Here is a 14,179-nt window from a genome sequence, read left to right on the forward strand (position 1 = left end):
GAGGGGGGGGGGGGGCAGGGGAACGCCAATTGAAAATAAGCGAATGCCGAGGTGCACGGACTTTGGGTTTGACTTGCGCCCCGAGAAACCGTCATATGTGCGATGGCGCGCTCCGAGGCGTAGGCGTGTGTGCGTGTCCATCATGTTTTTTTTACTTCTTACTTCCACCGTTGTATCTGTCCTTTTTTCTGTCATGAGTATGTATGCGCGGAGAACTCTTTCGAGAACTCCACTGTTGCTACCTAAACTCCGTCACGCCGCCCCCTCTCTCCTCGCTCCGCGCCCCCCTCCCTCGACGCTCTCCCACAAACCTCCTGTCAAATTTTTCGACATTACTGTATATCATCTGAGATAAAACCGAAACGATTTACCGAAAACACAAACAATCATCACCGCTGATAAAATCCCTTTAAATTTCACTCGTCACTCCTCCGGGTAATCCCATGTTTTTGAAGCCCCAAACGCCACACGATAACGGGTCGTTCGCAATTTTATTTTTAATCCCCACCCGTCCACGAGAGTCGTCAAACTCAAATGGGAGTAGCTGATTGTTATATTCACTTGTCGTTGAAAATTCCTCGCTCTATTTACTACCAATATCTATTTTCACTCGTCTGCCGGGGGATAAAAATTTTTGCTCTCAGAAAAAGAAAATAAAAAGCATCAAAATATTTACAAAAACACTGGGTCTATTTATAGCGGCCGCCCCCCTCCCCCCGAACCAGCGTGGAATCCCAGTCCCTGGCTTTCACTAAACTAAATACACATGTATAAAGTTCGTAAGTGGAGAGGGCTTGCGAATCCTTTGTTACGTTCGCATGAAACTGTCGGCGTTTTCTCTATTTTCGATGTTTTCCATCAGCTCTCCCCCCGCCCCCCTTCCCCCAGGAGACCGAGGAATAAAGGGAATGATGAATTTGTAGATTTAATAATTGTTAAAATGATGGTAATAACTGACCGACGGCGACGAACACGGCAACGGGGACCGCGACGACGACGACGACGAGGAGCCGACGAACGAACGACAGCCTGGCACCTCCGCACTTCACGAGTACTCTCACGCATTTATCGATGTCAAATGTTTCTACACCGTAGTACGAGGAGTAATGATATGGTACGAATTGTGTGATTGGTGGATGTGTCGTGGAGTGCAGTTGCGATGGCCAATGGGCGATGGAGACAGATGGGAGTTGCTGCGCGCTGCCGTCAGCCACCGCCGGCGTCACGTGAATCTCATGCCCGAAAACAAAACAAACAGCTGGCCCCCATTGCCATCATCGTCCCACCAACCAACGGGCTGTCTGTCTCCTTTCGTTTCGGTGGGGGGGGAATTGCTCTCGGGCTGTCTCGGTCACGCTCAAGCGGTTGTCTCGTGTTTGTTGCGTTTGCCGAGAGTTACGCGGTTGAACGTCGACGCTTGGCTCTGATACTCAACGAGCGGCCGCCCTGTTGCCAGCTGTTGTGCCGAGAGTTTTGAGAGGAGCATTGTTGATATTATGAGATAACTGGAGTTTTTGAGTGGCTGACGGGATCTCAGTGCGCTGGTGACGTTTGTGGTGCGAGGGGAGGCTGGGGACTCGTCGTTTTGAGTTTGTTGAGGGGTTTTTTGGGGTGGTTGGTGGCCACGTGCTTTGTAGGGGGTTAGGCCGCCCGGGAAGATGGATTTTACGGACATGATCGCGGCGCTGAGTCGCAGAGACACGTAAATTTTTAATGCATTTGTTATTATTTTAATTAGTCAATGAACATAGGGGAGGTTGGGGTAAAATGGACACTTTTGACTTTTTTAAAAATATTAGTGACGGGTTGAAATGTTGATGAAATTTAATGTTTTTTTTTTTCAATACAAAGAACAATTCTTTCCCTTTGTGATGAGCCTAAACTGAGCTCTATTAATACATTTGTTTCTGAGTTATGAATAATTTTAAAAATGTCTAAAGTGTCCATTTTACCCTACCCTCCCCTAGATGATTAATGTAAACGTAAAACGAGTATTGAAATTACTTCACTAAAATAATCCTCTTCAATTTGAGAGTGTCCTTGGTGTATTATAAAACTGGTTGACAATTAATAGTAGTGATGAATGCAAACATAAAATAATGATCTCAATGAATGATCGATAGATGTAGCTCGAAGTGCTCTCGCCCGCGTTGCTGGGCGAACTGACTCGATCTCCACTTCCTATCGGAGACATTCAACTCTTTCCCATAACCCATCTTATTCTTTCATCTGATCTCCAGTGAATTGTTCCCAGCATAACACCCTTGCAATCCATAATTTTCCTCAACCGTTGACTTCACTGTTCTAGAGTTCAATCCGCCCCAAGGGTCCAGCACGACTCATCATTGATACCTCAGGAGCTCTACGATGTTCTCGAGAGTGGAGTCACTCCCTCGGAAAAATTCTCACAGACTTCGCAGCAGTATTTGAAAGTGCTGAAAGGTCTCTCCTCGTTCAAAGACATCGACCAGGATATCTACTGGTACCTCTGGAAGCTGCTGCTGTACCTGGAGCAGTACCAGGGGATTGTCGAGTGCAGGAAGTACTCCCTCTCTGGGAAGAGGCTCCAGAGGGCATCTATTAGAAAGGGAGAATACGTCATTTACGTGCCTGGATTGGAGGAGGACAGACCCTCGATTCGTGCTAGGGACTGGGTGGACATCACCTCAGTTAATGGAACAGCCCAGACTGCTGCAGAGATCAAATTCGTGGGGGCTAACTACATTTCAGTTCTTGTCGACAATAGGTAAGTCTGAAGTGACAGGCAACGTCACTTGTCAATTAATATCTCGAATTTTAAGGGAGATGACGAAATTTTCGTCATTACCTTTTTTGTAAAGAGAATTGAGAGCTGCAAAAAAGGTCTTTACGAAAATTTCGTCATCTCCGTTGGATTCGAAGATATTCTTGGAGAACAGTTAAGAGCTAAATCGACTTAAACTTGCTTTGAAGGAATTCATTCTCAATAAATTTATTATTCCAGGTTTGCTCTCAAGTATTCGACTGAGCAATTATATGACATCGCGTTTCGCTGGTCAGACTGGGAGAGCAATAATCTGAATTTTGCACTCGATAAAGTGAAGAAATTCAATCTTATGCGAATGGTATTCCCGATTGGTGGAAAATATAACAATGCAAAGCATGAGTAAGTCAATATTTTTGGGATCAGTTGATTGGGAAAACTGGATAAATCAATTCATATCGACATAAGTTTACAAAACATACCTGGGAATGCAAGAGAGTCAAGTTTCCACAGGGATCTTTGTTATAGCTTCAGCTATTCTTCACACGACAGTAAAAATGTCTGTTTTCCTTAGATTAAAACATATTTATCACAAACTTTGAACTTGACCTCGTCCTCCTAAAACGTTACTTTAAAGTGACTTTAAAGTGGAGTGTGTATTGAGTGTACGGGAGTGATTCACGCAATGGTGCGAATAGTCACGGCCAAAAAATTATTTTTCCCAAATTTTTTATTTTCTAGAGGAAAGAATTTCAATTAATTTTTTAAATGTCGATAATTATTGAGGGAATTCACTCAAGGTCATACCTAACATGTTCATCGTCTAGAGCAATATAATTGTTGTAATTGTAGCCCAATGATTGCCTCGGAATAACTTGACTGGAGAAATACTTTATTGACAAACTAAATACTTCTCTCAAGCAAATGTATATTTGGTCAAAATATTTTTTTCTCAGTGTCGATAATTCCCTTAATTTCCAGAAAACTCACTTGGGTGAATAAAAACATAGAGGAGAACCCAGAGCAGCAGCAGGCAATCTTGAACATCCTAGCTAAAACCTCCCAGCCGGACCCCTACATTCTGTTCGGTCCCCCAGGGACCGGCAAGACCTCCACCCTCATCGAGGCGATTCTCCAGATCCACAAGCGCAACTCCTCGACCCGAATCCTCATCTGCACCCCCTCAAACTCCGCAGCAGACGAGATAGCCCTCAAACTCCTGCGTCACTCTCCCGATCTAATCGGAGAGAGCGCCCTGTACCGCCTCTACAGTGCCTCCAGGAACATCGACGACGTCCACGAGTCCATAAAGAGCGCCTCGAACCTCGCCTCGGACGAAGCAATCTTCCTCCCGAAGGATGTCTTCGTAACAAAAAAAATTGTCATCGTGACCCTAGCCACAGCAATCAGGGTCTACAACTACTCCCTGAAGGAGGACCACTTCGGCTATCTCTTCATCGACGAGGCAGGACAGGCAACCGAGCCCCAGACCCTCATTCCCCTCCTAACAATGTGCGGTTATCACGTGGAAATGAATGGCAAACCCCGCGGTCAGGTGGTGATAGCTGGAGACCCCCAGCAGCTGGGCCCCTCCTGCCAATCGAGACTGTCTGCTCCCATTCTCTCTGTATCTATGCTCGAGAGACTCATGTCCTGGGGGCCTTATCAACGCTCTGAAGCCACTGGCTACGACCCCAACTACGTGACAAAACTCGTGAGGAACTACAGGTCAGTTATCCGCACGAATAATCATACTAGAAACATCTAGAGATTTTTATAGAAATTCTATTGAATTTCTCAGATTGATTGGTTAGTCGAGAATTAGTTTTATAAATTTGAACGGTTTATTTAACGATCAGCCCTCAAAATGTAACTATTGTAATTTATAATATAATATCTCAATGAAGATGAATAAACTTGGATTATTCATGCAATTCAATCCGAAAACAAGACTAAAGTCATAATTCCTACCGATGCCTGCTGCAGGTGTCACCCAGCGATCCTCCACGTCCCCAATAAGCTGTTCTACGACGGCGAGTTGGTCCCCTGCGGTGGGGCCCACACGAAACGGGCCAGCAACTGGTTCTACCTACCTAGGAAAAAGTTTCCTGTGATGTTCCACGCGGTTAAAGGGGACGAGCACCGAGAGCGTTATTCCCCAAGTGTCTACAACCCCTACGAGGTGCGGGTGATCGTTGACTACGTTAAGAAGCTGATTGGGAGTAACTTAGGGGGGAGACTGATCAAAGAGGAGGAGGTGGGGATCGTCACGCCTTACAGGCTCCAGAAGGCGAAGATAGTCGAGGCTCTGGAGAAGACGGGTCTGACGAACATAGCGGTGGGGACTGTGGAGATATTCCAGGGACAGGAGAGGGACGTCATTATCATTTCTACTGTCAGGTCGGTTCTCTACAGGTGGGCAGGGGGGAAGATTCACATTGGGTTTCTCTCGAATCCCAAGAGGTTCAATGTCGCTGTGACGAGGGCCAAAGCTCTTCTGATTGTCATTGGGAATCCCCTGATCCTGCAGCACGATGAGTGCTGGAGGGAATTCATGCAGTACTGTTTGGATAATAATGCCTGGTGTGGGCCCAAGCATCTTCTGGAGAAGTATGTCAGTCACAGGGAGATTGCGAAGCTCCTGGGGAGGAGGCACGAGGCCAGACCCAGGTGGGATCCAAATGCCAATTTACCGGTGGTCGAGGACCCCACGTCTGCCAAGAATTATAAAGCTGTTGATGAGGAGAGGGGGGTCAGGAGGAGGAGACTTCCGGTGGGGTGGACTGAGACAGGCTCTGATTGCTCGGGGGATACTCTGAGGAATATGGAGGACTTTGAGTACTGGCCGGAGGAGTACTCCGATCAGTCCAGGGGTGATTCTGGGGATGAGGAGTCTGAGGAGGGCGGGGATGATGAAGAGATTATGGAGTTCTGTGATTCGAGTGATTCCAAGACTGGATCCTTGAGGGAGGAGCAGAAAGAGAAGGAGGAGGATGGACTTTTCAAGAAGTTGAGGAGGCGAATGGAGGAGCTAGAGATCTCCTCTAGTAGTTCTACCAATTCTGCAAACTGACGTCAGTATTTTAAGGTTTTTTTTTGGGTGAGGGTGGGCGGTTCGGGTGGGGAGTCACGAGGGTATGTTTTTGGGAAGCAAACAACTTACTTTCACGAGGAAAACTTTCTCATCAATTATTCATTATGAAGAGTTGTTTTTTATCAAATTAATTATGATTTATTGGAGGACTCCTCGTCAATTGCATTAATGATGTTATAAGATAATTCTTTAAAGGATGGTAACGATGAAGAGAATATCGAAATAGAGATAATTACTTATTTTTTATGAAACGAAATGACAATCTACAATGCAAAACATGTTTCTTTGAAAGATTGAATATACAATAAACTGATGGGGGCATGTTTTAATTAATTTTTCGTTTGATGTATTTAAGGAGTATCCGGGCATTTAAATGTTAGAGGGAAATATTTTTTTAATGACTTTCTGTCAATAGCCTTGAAGATATCATCGACATTGAAGATAACATATGACTGTTCAGCACATATTTTATGCTTATCCAACCATGCTCATTCAAAACATGAAATTTCCTAAAAACAGATGACAAAATTATTCAATGAATTTCGATTTTCATAAGTATTTCACAAGTCTAGACATTTCAAGAGCTGCACAATTATTACAAAAGGGTTGGAGTTTTCAGAAATACCAAAACGTTATGATGAAAAATCTTTAGTCTTCAGTTACCAATGACAGTACTTGTATTTATATCTGTAGTACTCTACGTCAATTGCATGAGCCATGTCAGGCGAGAACTGTGATCATTTTTCTAATAATCGTAAAGATTGAAAAGACAAAATGTGATTGAAAATGTGGTTGTGCTTTGCATAAGGGCCCAAAGATGAATATTTTTATGGAAGAGTTGAACTTATCGTAGACACCGAAATGTGATGATAAAGGGGTGTCTATATAATAATAATGAATTTTCTTAGAGTATTTCCCGTCAAATGGATCAACGATACAACACGGGACCTCAGGAATTATTTATATAAAAATTATAACGATGAAGAGAAGTTTGAAATTAATGATAATCGTTTATTTTTATTAAACTAACCGATGATCTACTGTATCGGATATTATGTTCATTCACGAAATAAAATATTGAATTGAAATATGAAGAAATCAGTTTTATACGGTATTTCGAAAATCGTTTTTAATCAGTTTATCATTTGTAGATGAATAGTGAAAAGTTTTTTATTTTTGTCCTGAGATACATAACAAATCTGTTAAGGAGAAAAATACAGCACAAAATTTGTTTGAAAAACAAATTTTTCACGCTTGAGAAAATGTAATTTTGTATACGAATTATTACTATACATAAATTTTTACATAAATTTTTGTTTTCATACGAAAAATGTCTAAACGCTCCAGAGAAAAACGTAGAAAAATGCCGCAACTCCATACGAAATGTTTCTATACATGTGCCAGTGGGTCGTATTGGGTCAAACCTGTAGAAATCGTATAGAAATAATTTGTATAAAAAATATCCGTAAAATAAACCACAACTTCTATCCTCACAAAACAAAATAATAATCTCCAATACAAAAAACATTTAGTCAAGAAAGTATAATATTCAATCCCCAACGAAAGAGTCCTCCCCACTATTTCCCCTGTAAATTCAGCCAGTCCCTCGGCACTTTGAGAACTTCCATGAGTTTCCCCTCCTTCGAGTCACCACTGGGTTCATGCATGTATTCCCACCTGGCGGTCAACGGTAATGACATGAGAATGCTCTCATACCGTGCACCAGGTGTGTAAAGCCCAAATTTCGTTCCACGATCGTAAATCAGATTGAATTCGACGTATCGTCCTCTCCTCAGCAGCTGCCACTGCCTCTCCGCGTACCCATACCCATCGTCTTTGTGCTTCTTCACAAGTGGAACGTAAGAGGGGATGACAGCCTCCGCGCAGGATCTGACGAACTGAAAGGCCTCTTCCTGGCTCGGGGTGTCGAGATCGTCGAAGAAGATGCCCCCGACGCCCCTCCTCTCGCCCCTGTGCTTGATCAGGAAGTAATTGTCGCACCAGTCCTTGAATTTTTTGTAGTAGCTCGGGTCGTGCGCGTCGCAGGCGTCCTTCAGGGTCTTGTGGAAGTGCCTGGCGTCCTCCTCGTTCAGGTAATAAGGGGTCAGATCGGTTCCACCACCGAACCACCACTGCACTGAACCGTCCTTATTCGTCACCTCGAAATACCTGGGGGGAAATACCATGGTGTTCTTTTACTTTTTGTAGAAAAAATTTAGGTATTAATCACTAATTTATCTATTTATAGCTGTATACAGGACCAACAGGCCACAGGCCAATTACTCACAGAATTCTACTAGAATTAAAAAAACAAATTAGTACATACGAAATCGAAACAATAAAAATAAACACTTCAATAATTATAAATAAAATTATAAAAAGAAAACATGATGGCAAAAATAGCAAATTAAATAATTGTCAGGCAGCCGCATTGCATTCAATATAAAAATTGTGAATGATGTATTCGATTTACACTTGAAAATCAATGTCTCAAGTTTCTCAACTGCCAAAACTTTGCTCCACTACCAAATTGTATTAAAAAAAAATGAATTCATAATCGTAATTTAAAAAAAATTGGGAGAATTACCGATAATTGAAGTGTATCGTTGGAACCATTGGATTTCTCGGATGAATGACAGCGCTGACTCCAGCCGCGAAGAATGGAAGTGACCCCTCGTCCAACTCCTTGCCCCTGGCGCGCATCTGTCTGACAGCACCTGGTGGAAGATTACCGGATACAACCGAAATATTGACTCCTGCCTTTTCGAAAACCGTTCCCTCCTGAAGAACACACGTTATCCCACCCCCACCCTCTTTCCTAGACCACCTGTCGACCTTGAACTTCGTTCCATCCTCGAGAGACTCCAGGGAGCGACAGAAGTCCGACTGAATTTTCATTATCAGAAGTTCCATTTTCGTCTTCATGTCGCCTGAGTTCTTTGCCAGGTCCTTGGTGGGTGTTATGGGGTCTGCCATGAACCTAGAGGTGTCCAGCTGATTCCGGGCCGCTGAGGCTTCTCTTTTACCGTGGTACCAGGCCACTCCCGATGCCAGGACTCCAACACCGAGGAAGGAGAGTTTATGGGGGCCCTTTCCCTGGGCGAAGGTTCTCCAGGTGCGGAGGAGCACCCTTGTTCCCATTTTCGGGGGGACACTTGATCACTTTGCGGGTGTGTTGTGCCGGACAATTGTGGAAAAGGTTATGACGCCGATCAGCTGACTGAGCAGGACGTAACAACGATCAGGGGGAAGTGAGGGGGCGGGGTCACGGAAGATTACGTATGAAAAAATTTCAATACAATTTTCATTGAAATTTTGGTGAATATGATTTAATTAAACATGATTCTTTAAAAAAATTATAAATTGAATTACTATTGGAACTCTATAAGAAGAAATTCTTGGACTTATTCTCTCGAGAATAATGAAAACGAAAACAATGGATTTTATTATCATCTCTCTAGTATTTATTTGACTAATAAAATACAAGGTAGATCACGACAAGTCATAAAGCTATAGTTCAGATTAATACGAATAACAGTAAATGTAGAATGAAGATTTTGCATTGTGTGTGAACCCCAGGAATGACACAGATACTTCAACACGAATTATTAAGCTGGGGTTTTCATTTTACAGAGATATCTTAGCTGCAACATTTTCAGTTCTCCAGTGGTGAGTTTAACGACACCCTCCTGAGTGTCAATAGACAGGAGAGTGCCAACAGCCTCACGCTCCTCACCGAGAACGACCTTCACTCGATCACCATGAGTGGGTACCACTGGTTCCAGTTGCTCGCAAACCAGATTCACGACGCGATCTTCAGCCGGCAGGAATACAGCGCACATTCCACCCTGGGTGATGAATAAAAATGAATTTATTACTGCCGAATGAATGAGTTGACAATATTTTGATTGTCAAGAGAGCACTTATGACAAAGTTTCACAGAAAAATCTCGCGGTTTCTCTAAGATATTATTCTACTGAATTTCCATTGGAATTCAGTATTTTTCTACAGAAATTTTTCTACAGAAATTCTCGGGCGTAAAATAATAATTTTTCGGGAAAAATAATTTCGGCATGTGTTTAGGATTCCACCGCTCAGTAAAATGGACACTTTTAACTTTTTTAAAAATATTCATAACTCAGAAACAGATTTATCAATTGAGCTCAGTCTAAGCTCATCACAAAGAGGAATCTTGGTTCTTTCAACTGAAAAATTAAATTACTCCATGTCATGAAAAATTCACCACGTTATGAGTATTTAAAAAAAAAATCAAAACTGTCCATTTTACCCTGCCCTCCCCTATGTCATAAATTTTTGTCGAGTATATTTATGTACAATAATCAAAGAGCTGTGCTCGAATATTCCAACATCCACATACTCAACAATAACGCAATTGACCAAATCCATAGCACAACATTCCTCCCTTATAAAATAAAATTTTTCCATCAACAATACCAAAATTTTAATGACTCACAGATATTCCTCGTATGACCCCCTGTTGTCCAGCGAGTGCCGGATCCTGATGCGAGTCCCTGATCCTGACTTCGATGTCGACAGTGTGCCACTCAGTATTCCCCATGAGTCCCCCGTTGATTCCAGTGTCCAATCCCGCCCCTGGGGTCTGCGGATTATAAGGACTTCCAGCGGCTCCAGGAGTCATGGGGCTGTAGTTCATGGGCGAGGGTGACGGGAAGACCCCGTGGGGGCTGGTGGTGTAGCCAGTCCCCGTTGGAGAGGGGGTAGCGACGTATCCAGCAGGGCTGGGACTAGCAGTGGCGCTGGCAACGGGACTGGGACTCGGCTGATAAGGGCTGTAGCTCTGCTCCGACCCGTACATCGTCCCCGGGGTCTGGGGGGTGAAGGGTCCCCCGGTGGCCGAATAGCCCGGGGCGTACCCCGGCGAGCCGCCGTCCTCAATACTGTAGTTATCAAAATCGTTATTTCTCGCCGGGGTATTGGTGACCGTTGGATCCCACGCGCCGGACTGTCCCGGTGTCCTCGAGCCGTCGTGTGAAGGCGTCATAGAGCCATAATGCGGTGTCCTGGAGCCATTCTCGTACATCGGCGTCTGCGACCCGTGCATGGGGGTCTTGGAGCCGTCCCTGGCGTACATGGGCGTCTGTCCCCCAGTGGAGTACGCCGGCGTGCGGCTGTAGGAGCTGAAGCCCCCGTCTTTGGTTGGCACACCGATGTTGGCGATGTGCGATCTATCAACGGAGATTGTCTGGCACGTCGAGTGGAGCTCGACCCTCACAGTGCTCTCAGTGGCGTCGATGACGATGCCGACGTTGCCCTTGTACGGCCCCCCAGTGATCTTGATCGTCGTCCCAATGAGCTCGCGGTCCCGACGCGGACCGGCCCCTCGGCCTCGACCCCTGCCCCCTCCCCCCCGCGCAAACCCACCGCTGGGATGCATCGGCGAGCTAATCCTCGGTGACATGGAGCCCGACATCGGCGCAATAGCCGACACCGCTTTGGTGCCACCGGCCAACTGAAGATACCTCGTCTTGCAGACGAAGATGCCCCCGTTGTCCACGTACATTCGTGAATGTACAAATGCAAAACTCCGGTAGAGGTGCTTGATCTCACCATCTCTACCTGTGTGCGGTCCATCGACGACCTTGACGATGTCCTTTTTACGTATTTCATTCTGCTGATGATCGAGGGCAAATGTGTTGCGATTCTCACGCCTCTTGGTCAACTCCTGTGGCCTCTTCTGCACAACTTTACCGTCATTCTGGAGTACGTGAAAGTTCTCACGCTCGAGGCGAACAATAACGCCGACAGTTTGCTTGTCAACGTCGACAAGATCGCCCCACTGAAACTGCCCAAGTCTGTCGACCCCAGTCGCCACATCTGAGCACAGCTGCAGATCCCTGGGTAGTACCTCCAACTCGTGCATCGACAGATCGGAGAACAGCACCACACGATTCTGCTCGACTCTGACAATCAGCCCAGTGTCACCCTCGTACCTTCCAGCAACGACTTTCACGTGATCGCCCATTTTGAAGTACTTCCTCAGCTCGTTGGACTGAAACTCCAGGGGCTCGTTGAGCTCCTCGTGCTTGGGCAGCACCATGATCATGTTGCCGTCGATGGACACGATTTTACCCTGGAGATTCATGAGCTCGCCCTCGCAGACCTCGACGTTGTCCCCAGTGCTGAAGGAGTGAGTGACAGCCACATCGTCCTTTCCAATGGCTCCATTAGTCCCGCTGAGCTCGATGTCAATGCCCTCAGGCGCCTCCTCGAACTTCTCGAGTTCCGACAAAGTCGGCTTGACCCCCTCAGCGATAATGGCACTGGTGGTAAAGTTCTTGTACAAAAATCCCTTGCGGCTGTACCGATTGCCCTCGAATATCAGAAAATCCCCGTCGCTCGTCACTTCCCCCCCGATGGCCCGAATGGCCTCGGGGTCGAACGGTTTGGCCGGTGGTCGCCTCTTCTTCTTCCTCTTGAGAGCCTCGCTCTCCGACTGCGCTGTTCTGAGTGCCCCCCGAGGCCTGGTGTAATCAATCCTCGGCAGGAGCTTCAGGTAAACCTGATTCTGCCCCAAATCCACGTAGTCAACCTGTGCAATGTCGTCCTTGTAGATTCCCCTCTTGAGCCTCACCCACTGTTTGGCCTTCAAGCCAGTCTGCTCCTTGACAACCCTCAGCACATCAGTCATCTCCTTGATCGGCACCATCTGCTGCTTCCAAATGCCCATCCTGAGATTACCAACGCTCTGAATAGCCGATTTAACGTGCGGCTGTTTGTACGCCTCAATGTAAATGTAGCCCTTGACCCCCTCAGGTGCCACCACCGATTTAATCTGCAGTGGTTCATTGGTGAATTGATAAGTCAAGAATTTACGCATCAGCAGGAGAACAGTGGCTTTCTCCTCCCCAATTCTGCACTTGACCATCCACAAATTGGGATCTTTAACCCCTGGCAACAGTGTCTGCTGGGTGATCTCGTCACCCATGTCCTCCCCCCCATCCCCAAAGTGTCTAGCCGCAACAGACTCGTCCGCATACTTCTTCCTCAAGTACTCCTCGATCTCGTCCTCCTTCTGTGAATCCCAGAGATTGGTCCCACGTCTGCGACCCTCAATCTCCCTGGCCGTTGGCCCCAGCTCGTCCACCTCGTTCCCAACGATTCCAATCTCCTGCGCCCCCTCCTCCCACTCGTCGTCGTCCTCCACGTCGTCGTCGACCTCAGCCTCGTCATCGATGAAGCCGCAGATCCTGTCCTTCTTCTTCTTCTTCCTGGGTCGCTCGTCCTCGTCGTCGTCGTCCTCCTCCTCCTCGCTGTCCAGCTCCTCGCCCTCGGGCTCCTCCTCGGGCTCGGAGGGCTCCTCCTCCCCGGACTTGGCCTCCTCAGCCTCGTCATCTCTCACTCGGTCGGAGCCCGACGCCGAGTTGGAGCGCGACCGCGAGCGACTTCGTGACACCGATCTTCCACTCCCTGACTTCAGCGACTGGTTGTCCTCCGCCTCGCTGTCAGAGCCACCACGGTCACTCTCCGAGCCCGAGTAATTCCCCTGCTTCGACGTCGGCATTTTCCCAGGAGACTATCTCCACTTCAACTACTCGCGATTTGTCCTCATCACTGAGGGACTCTATTTCCGAACGGAGTAATGACTCCCCCCGTTGATACCCGTTATCACGACTCTCTGCACTAATGCTCTCGTTTACCTGATGCCAAGTGCTTTGTTGTGACGACAACAATCGAGTTGAATAACAACATTGAATGGATAATGGAAACGACGTCTTAACCTCACTAGAGAGTTTTTTAAGGGTTGCGGCCACTGGGACCGATTGCGTTGGTGTACGTTGGTCACAATGGCCCAAGTGGAGAGGTGACATCATAAGCGCATAATCACGCCTGCGCGAGGTACCGAGTGATTAAGTTAAAAACAACGGGACGTTTGCACTGAGAAAAAATGTTTACCAAACATTCATTCACTTGGGAGAATTATTCAATTTTTAAAAAATCTATTTCTCCGGTCAAGTCATTCCCTGGAAATTCTCATTAGCTTTCGATTATGATAATTATTTGGACCTGGAAGGTGATAAGGATATTTGGCAAAAATCATTTTTCTATCGCGGTATATTCTGTATTATCCCCGGGAAACAATTAGTAGGGGTGGTAATTCATTTTTGAGGGTTTTAAGATTGAATTTCTCCAAAGGATATTTGATTTTTCCATCCTGAAATCTGTCTGTTGCCAGGAAGTATGATAAAACGTTGTAGACGATACGATACGGTGATTAAAACAAATTTAGTTTTCAGTCGAGAATATTCCTCTTGCTCTTTTCACTAAAATATCCTTTGAAATTAATTACCACACCTGATAAA

General features: G+C 45.9%; 4 protein-coding genes across 4 annotated transcripts in view; 1 reads left to right on the forward strand and 3 right to left on the reverse strand.

The window, feature by feature from the left end:
* LOC107043891 (max dimerization protein 1) overlaps positions 1-1,049 on the reverse strand; it is a 14,275-nt gene extending 13,226 nt beyond the window's left edge. Inside the window, exon 1 of the mRNA XM_015265567.1 lies at positions 959-1,049. The gene's annotated coding sequence lies outside the window, so the exon portion shown is untranslated. The remainder of the gene's footprint in view (positions 1-958) is intronic.
* Positions 1,050-1,393: 344 nt separating this feature from the next.
* On the forward strand, positions 1,394-6,170 carry LOC107043889 (putative helicase mov-10-B.1). Its single transcript, XM_015265563.1, has 5 exons — positions 1,394-1,702; positions 2,309-2,746; positions 2,984-3,145; positions 3,725-4,471; positions 4,730-6,170. The coding sequence occupies exons 1-5, from the start codon at positions 1,659-1,661 to the stop codon at positions 5,814-5,816; spliced, it is 2,478 nt and encodes an 825-aa protein (XP_015121049.1). The 5' UTR covers positions 1,394-1,658; the 3' UTR covers positions 5,817-6,170.
* Positions 6,171-7,167: 997 nt separating this feature from the next.
* Positions 7,168-9,061, reverse strand: LOC107043894 (oxygen-dependent coproporphyrinogen-III oxidase). Its single transcript, XM_015265570.2, has 2 exons — positions 8,425-9,061; positions 7,168-8,006 (listed from the first exon to the last, which is right to left on the reverse strand). Exons 1-2 carry the CDS (start codon positions 8,976-8,978, stop codon positions 7,415-7,417), a joined length of 1,146 nt encoding a protein of 381 aa, XP_015121056.1. The 5' UTR covers positions 8,979-9,061; the 3' UTR covers positions 7,168-7,414.
* Positions 9,062-9,156: 95 nt separating this feature from the next.
* LOC107043892 (transcription elongation factor SPT5) lies at positions 9,157-14,110 on the reverse strand. Its single transcript, XM_015265568.1, has 2 exons — positions 10,312-14,110; positions 9,157-9,685 (listed from the first exon to the last, which is right to left on the reverse strand). The coding sequence occupies exons 1-2, from the start codon at positions 13,378-13,380 to the stop codon at positions 9,446-9,448; spliced, it is 3,309 nt and encodes a 1,102-aa protein (XP_015121054.1). The 5' UTR covers positions 13,381-14,110; the 3' UTR covers positions 9,157-9,445.
* Positions 14,111-14,179: the final 69 nt, after the last annotated feature.

Source organism: Diachasma alloeum, unplaced genomic scaffold, assembly GCF_001412515.2.
Source record: "Diachasma alloeum isolate Michigan unplaced genomic scaffold, Dall2.0 Dall_scaffold_00648, whole genome shotgun sequence".
NCBI lineage: Eukaryota > Metazoa > Arthropoda > Insecta > Hymenoptera > Braconidae > Diachasma > Diachasma alloeum.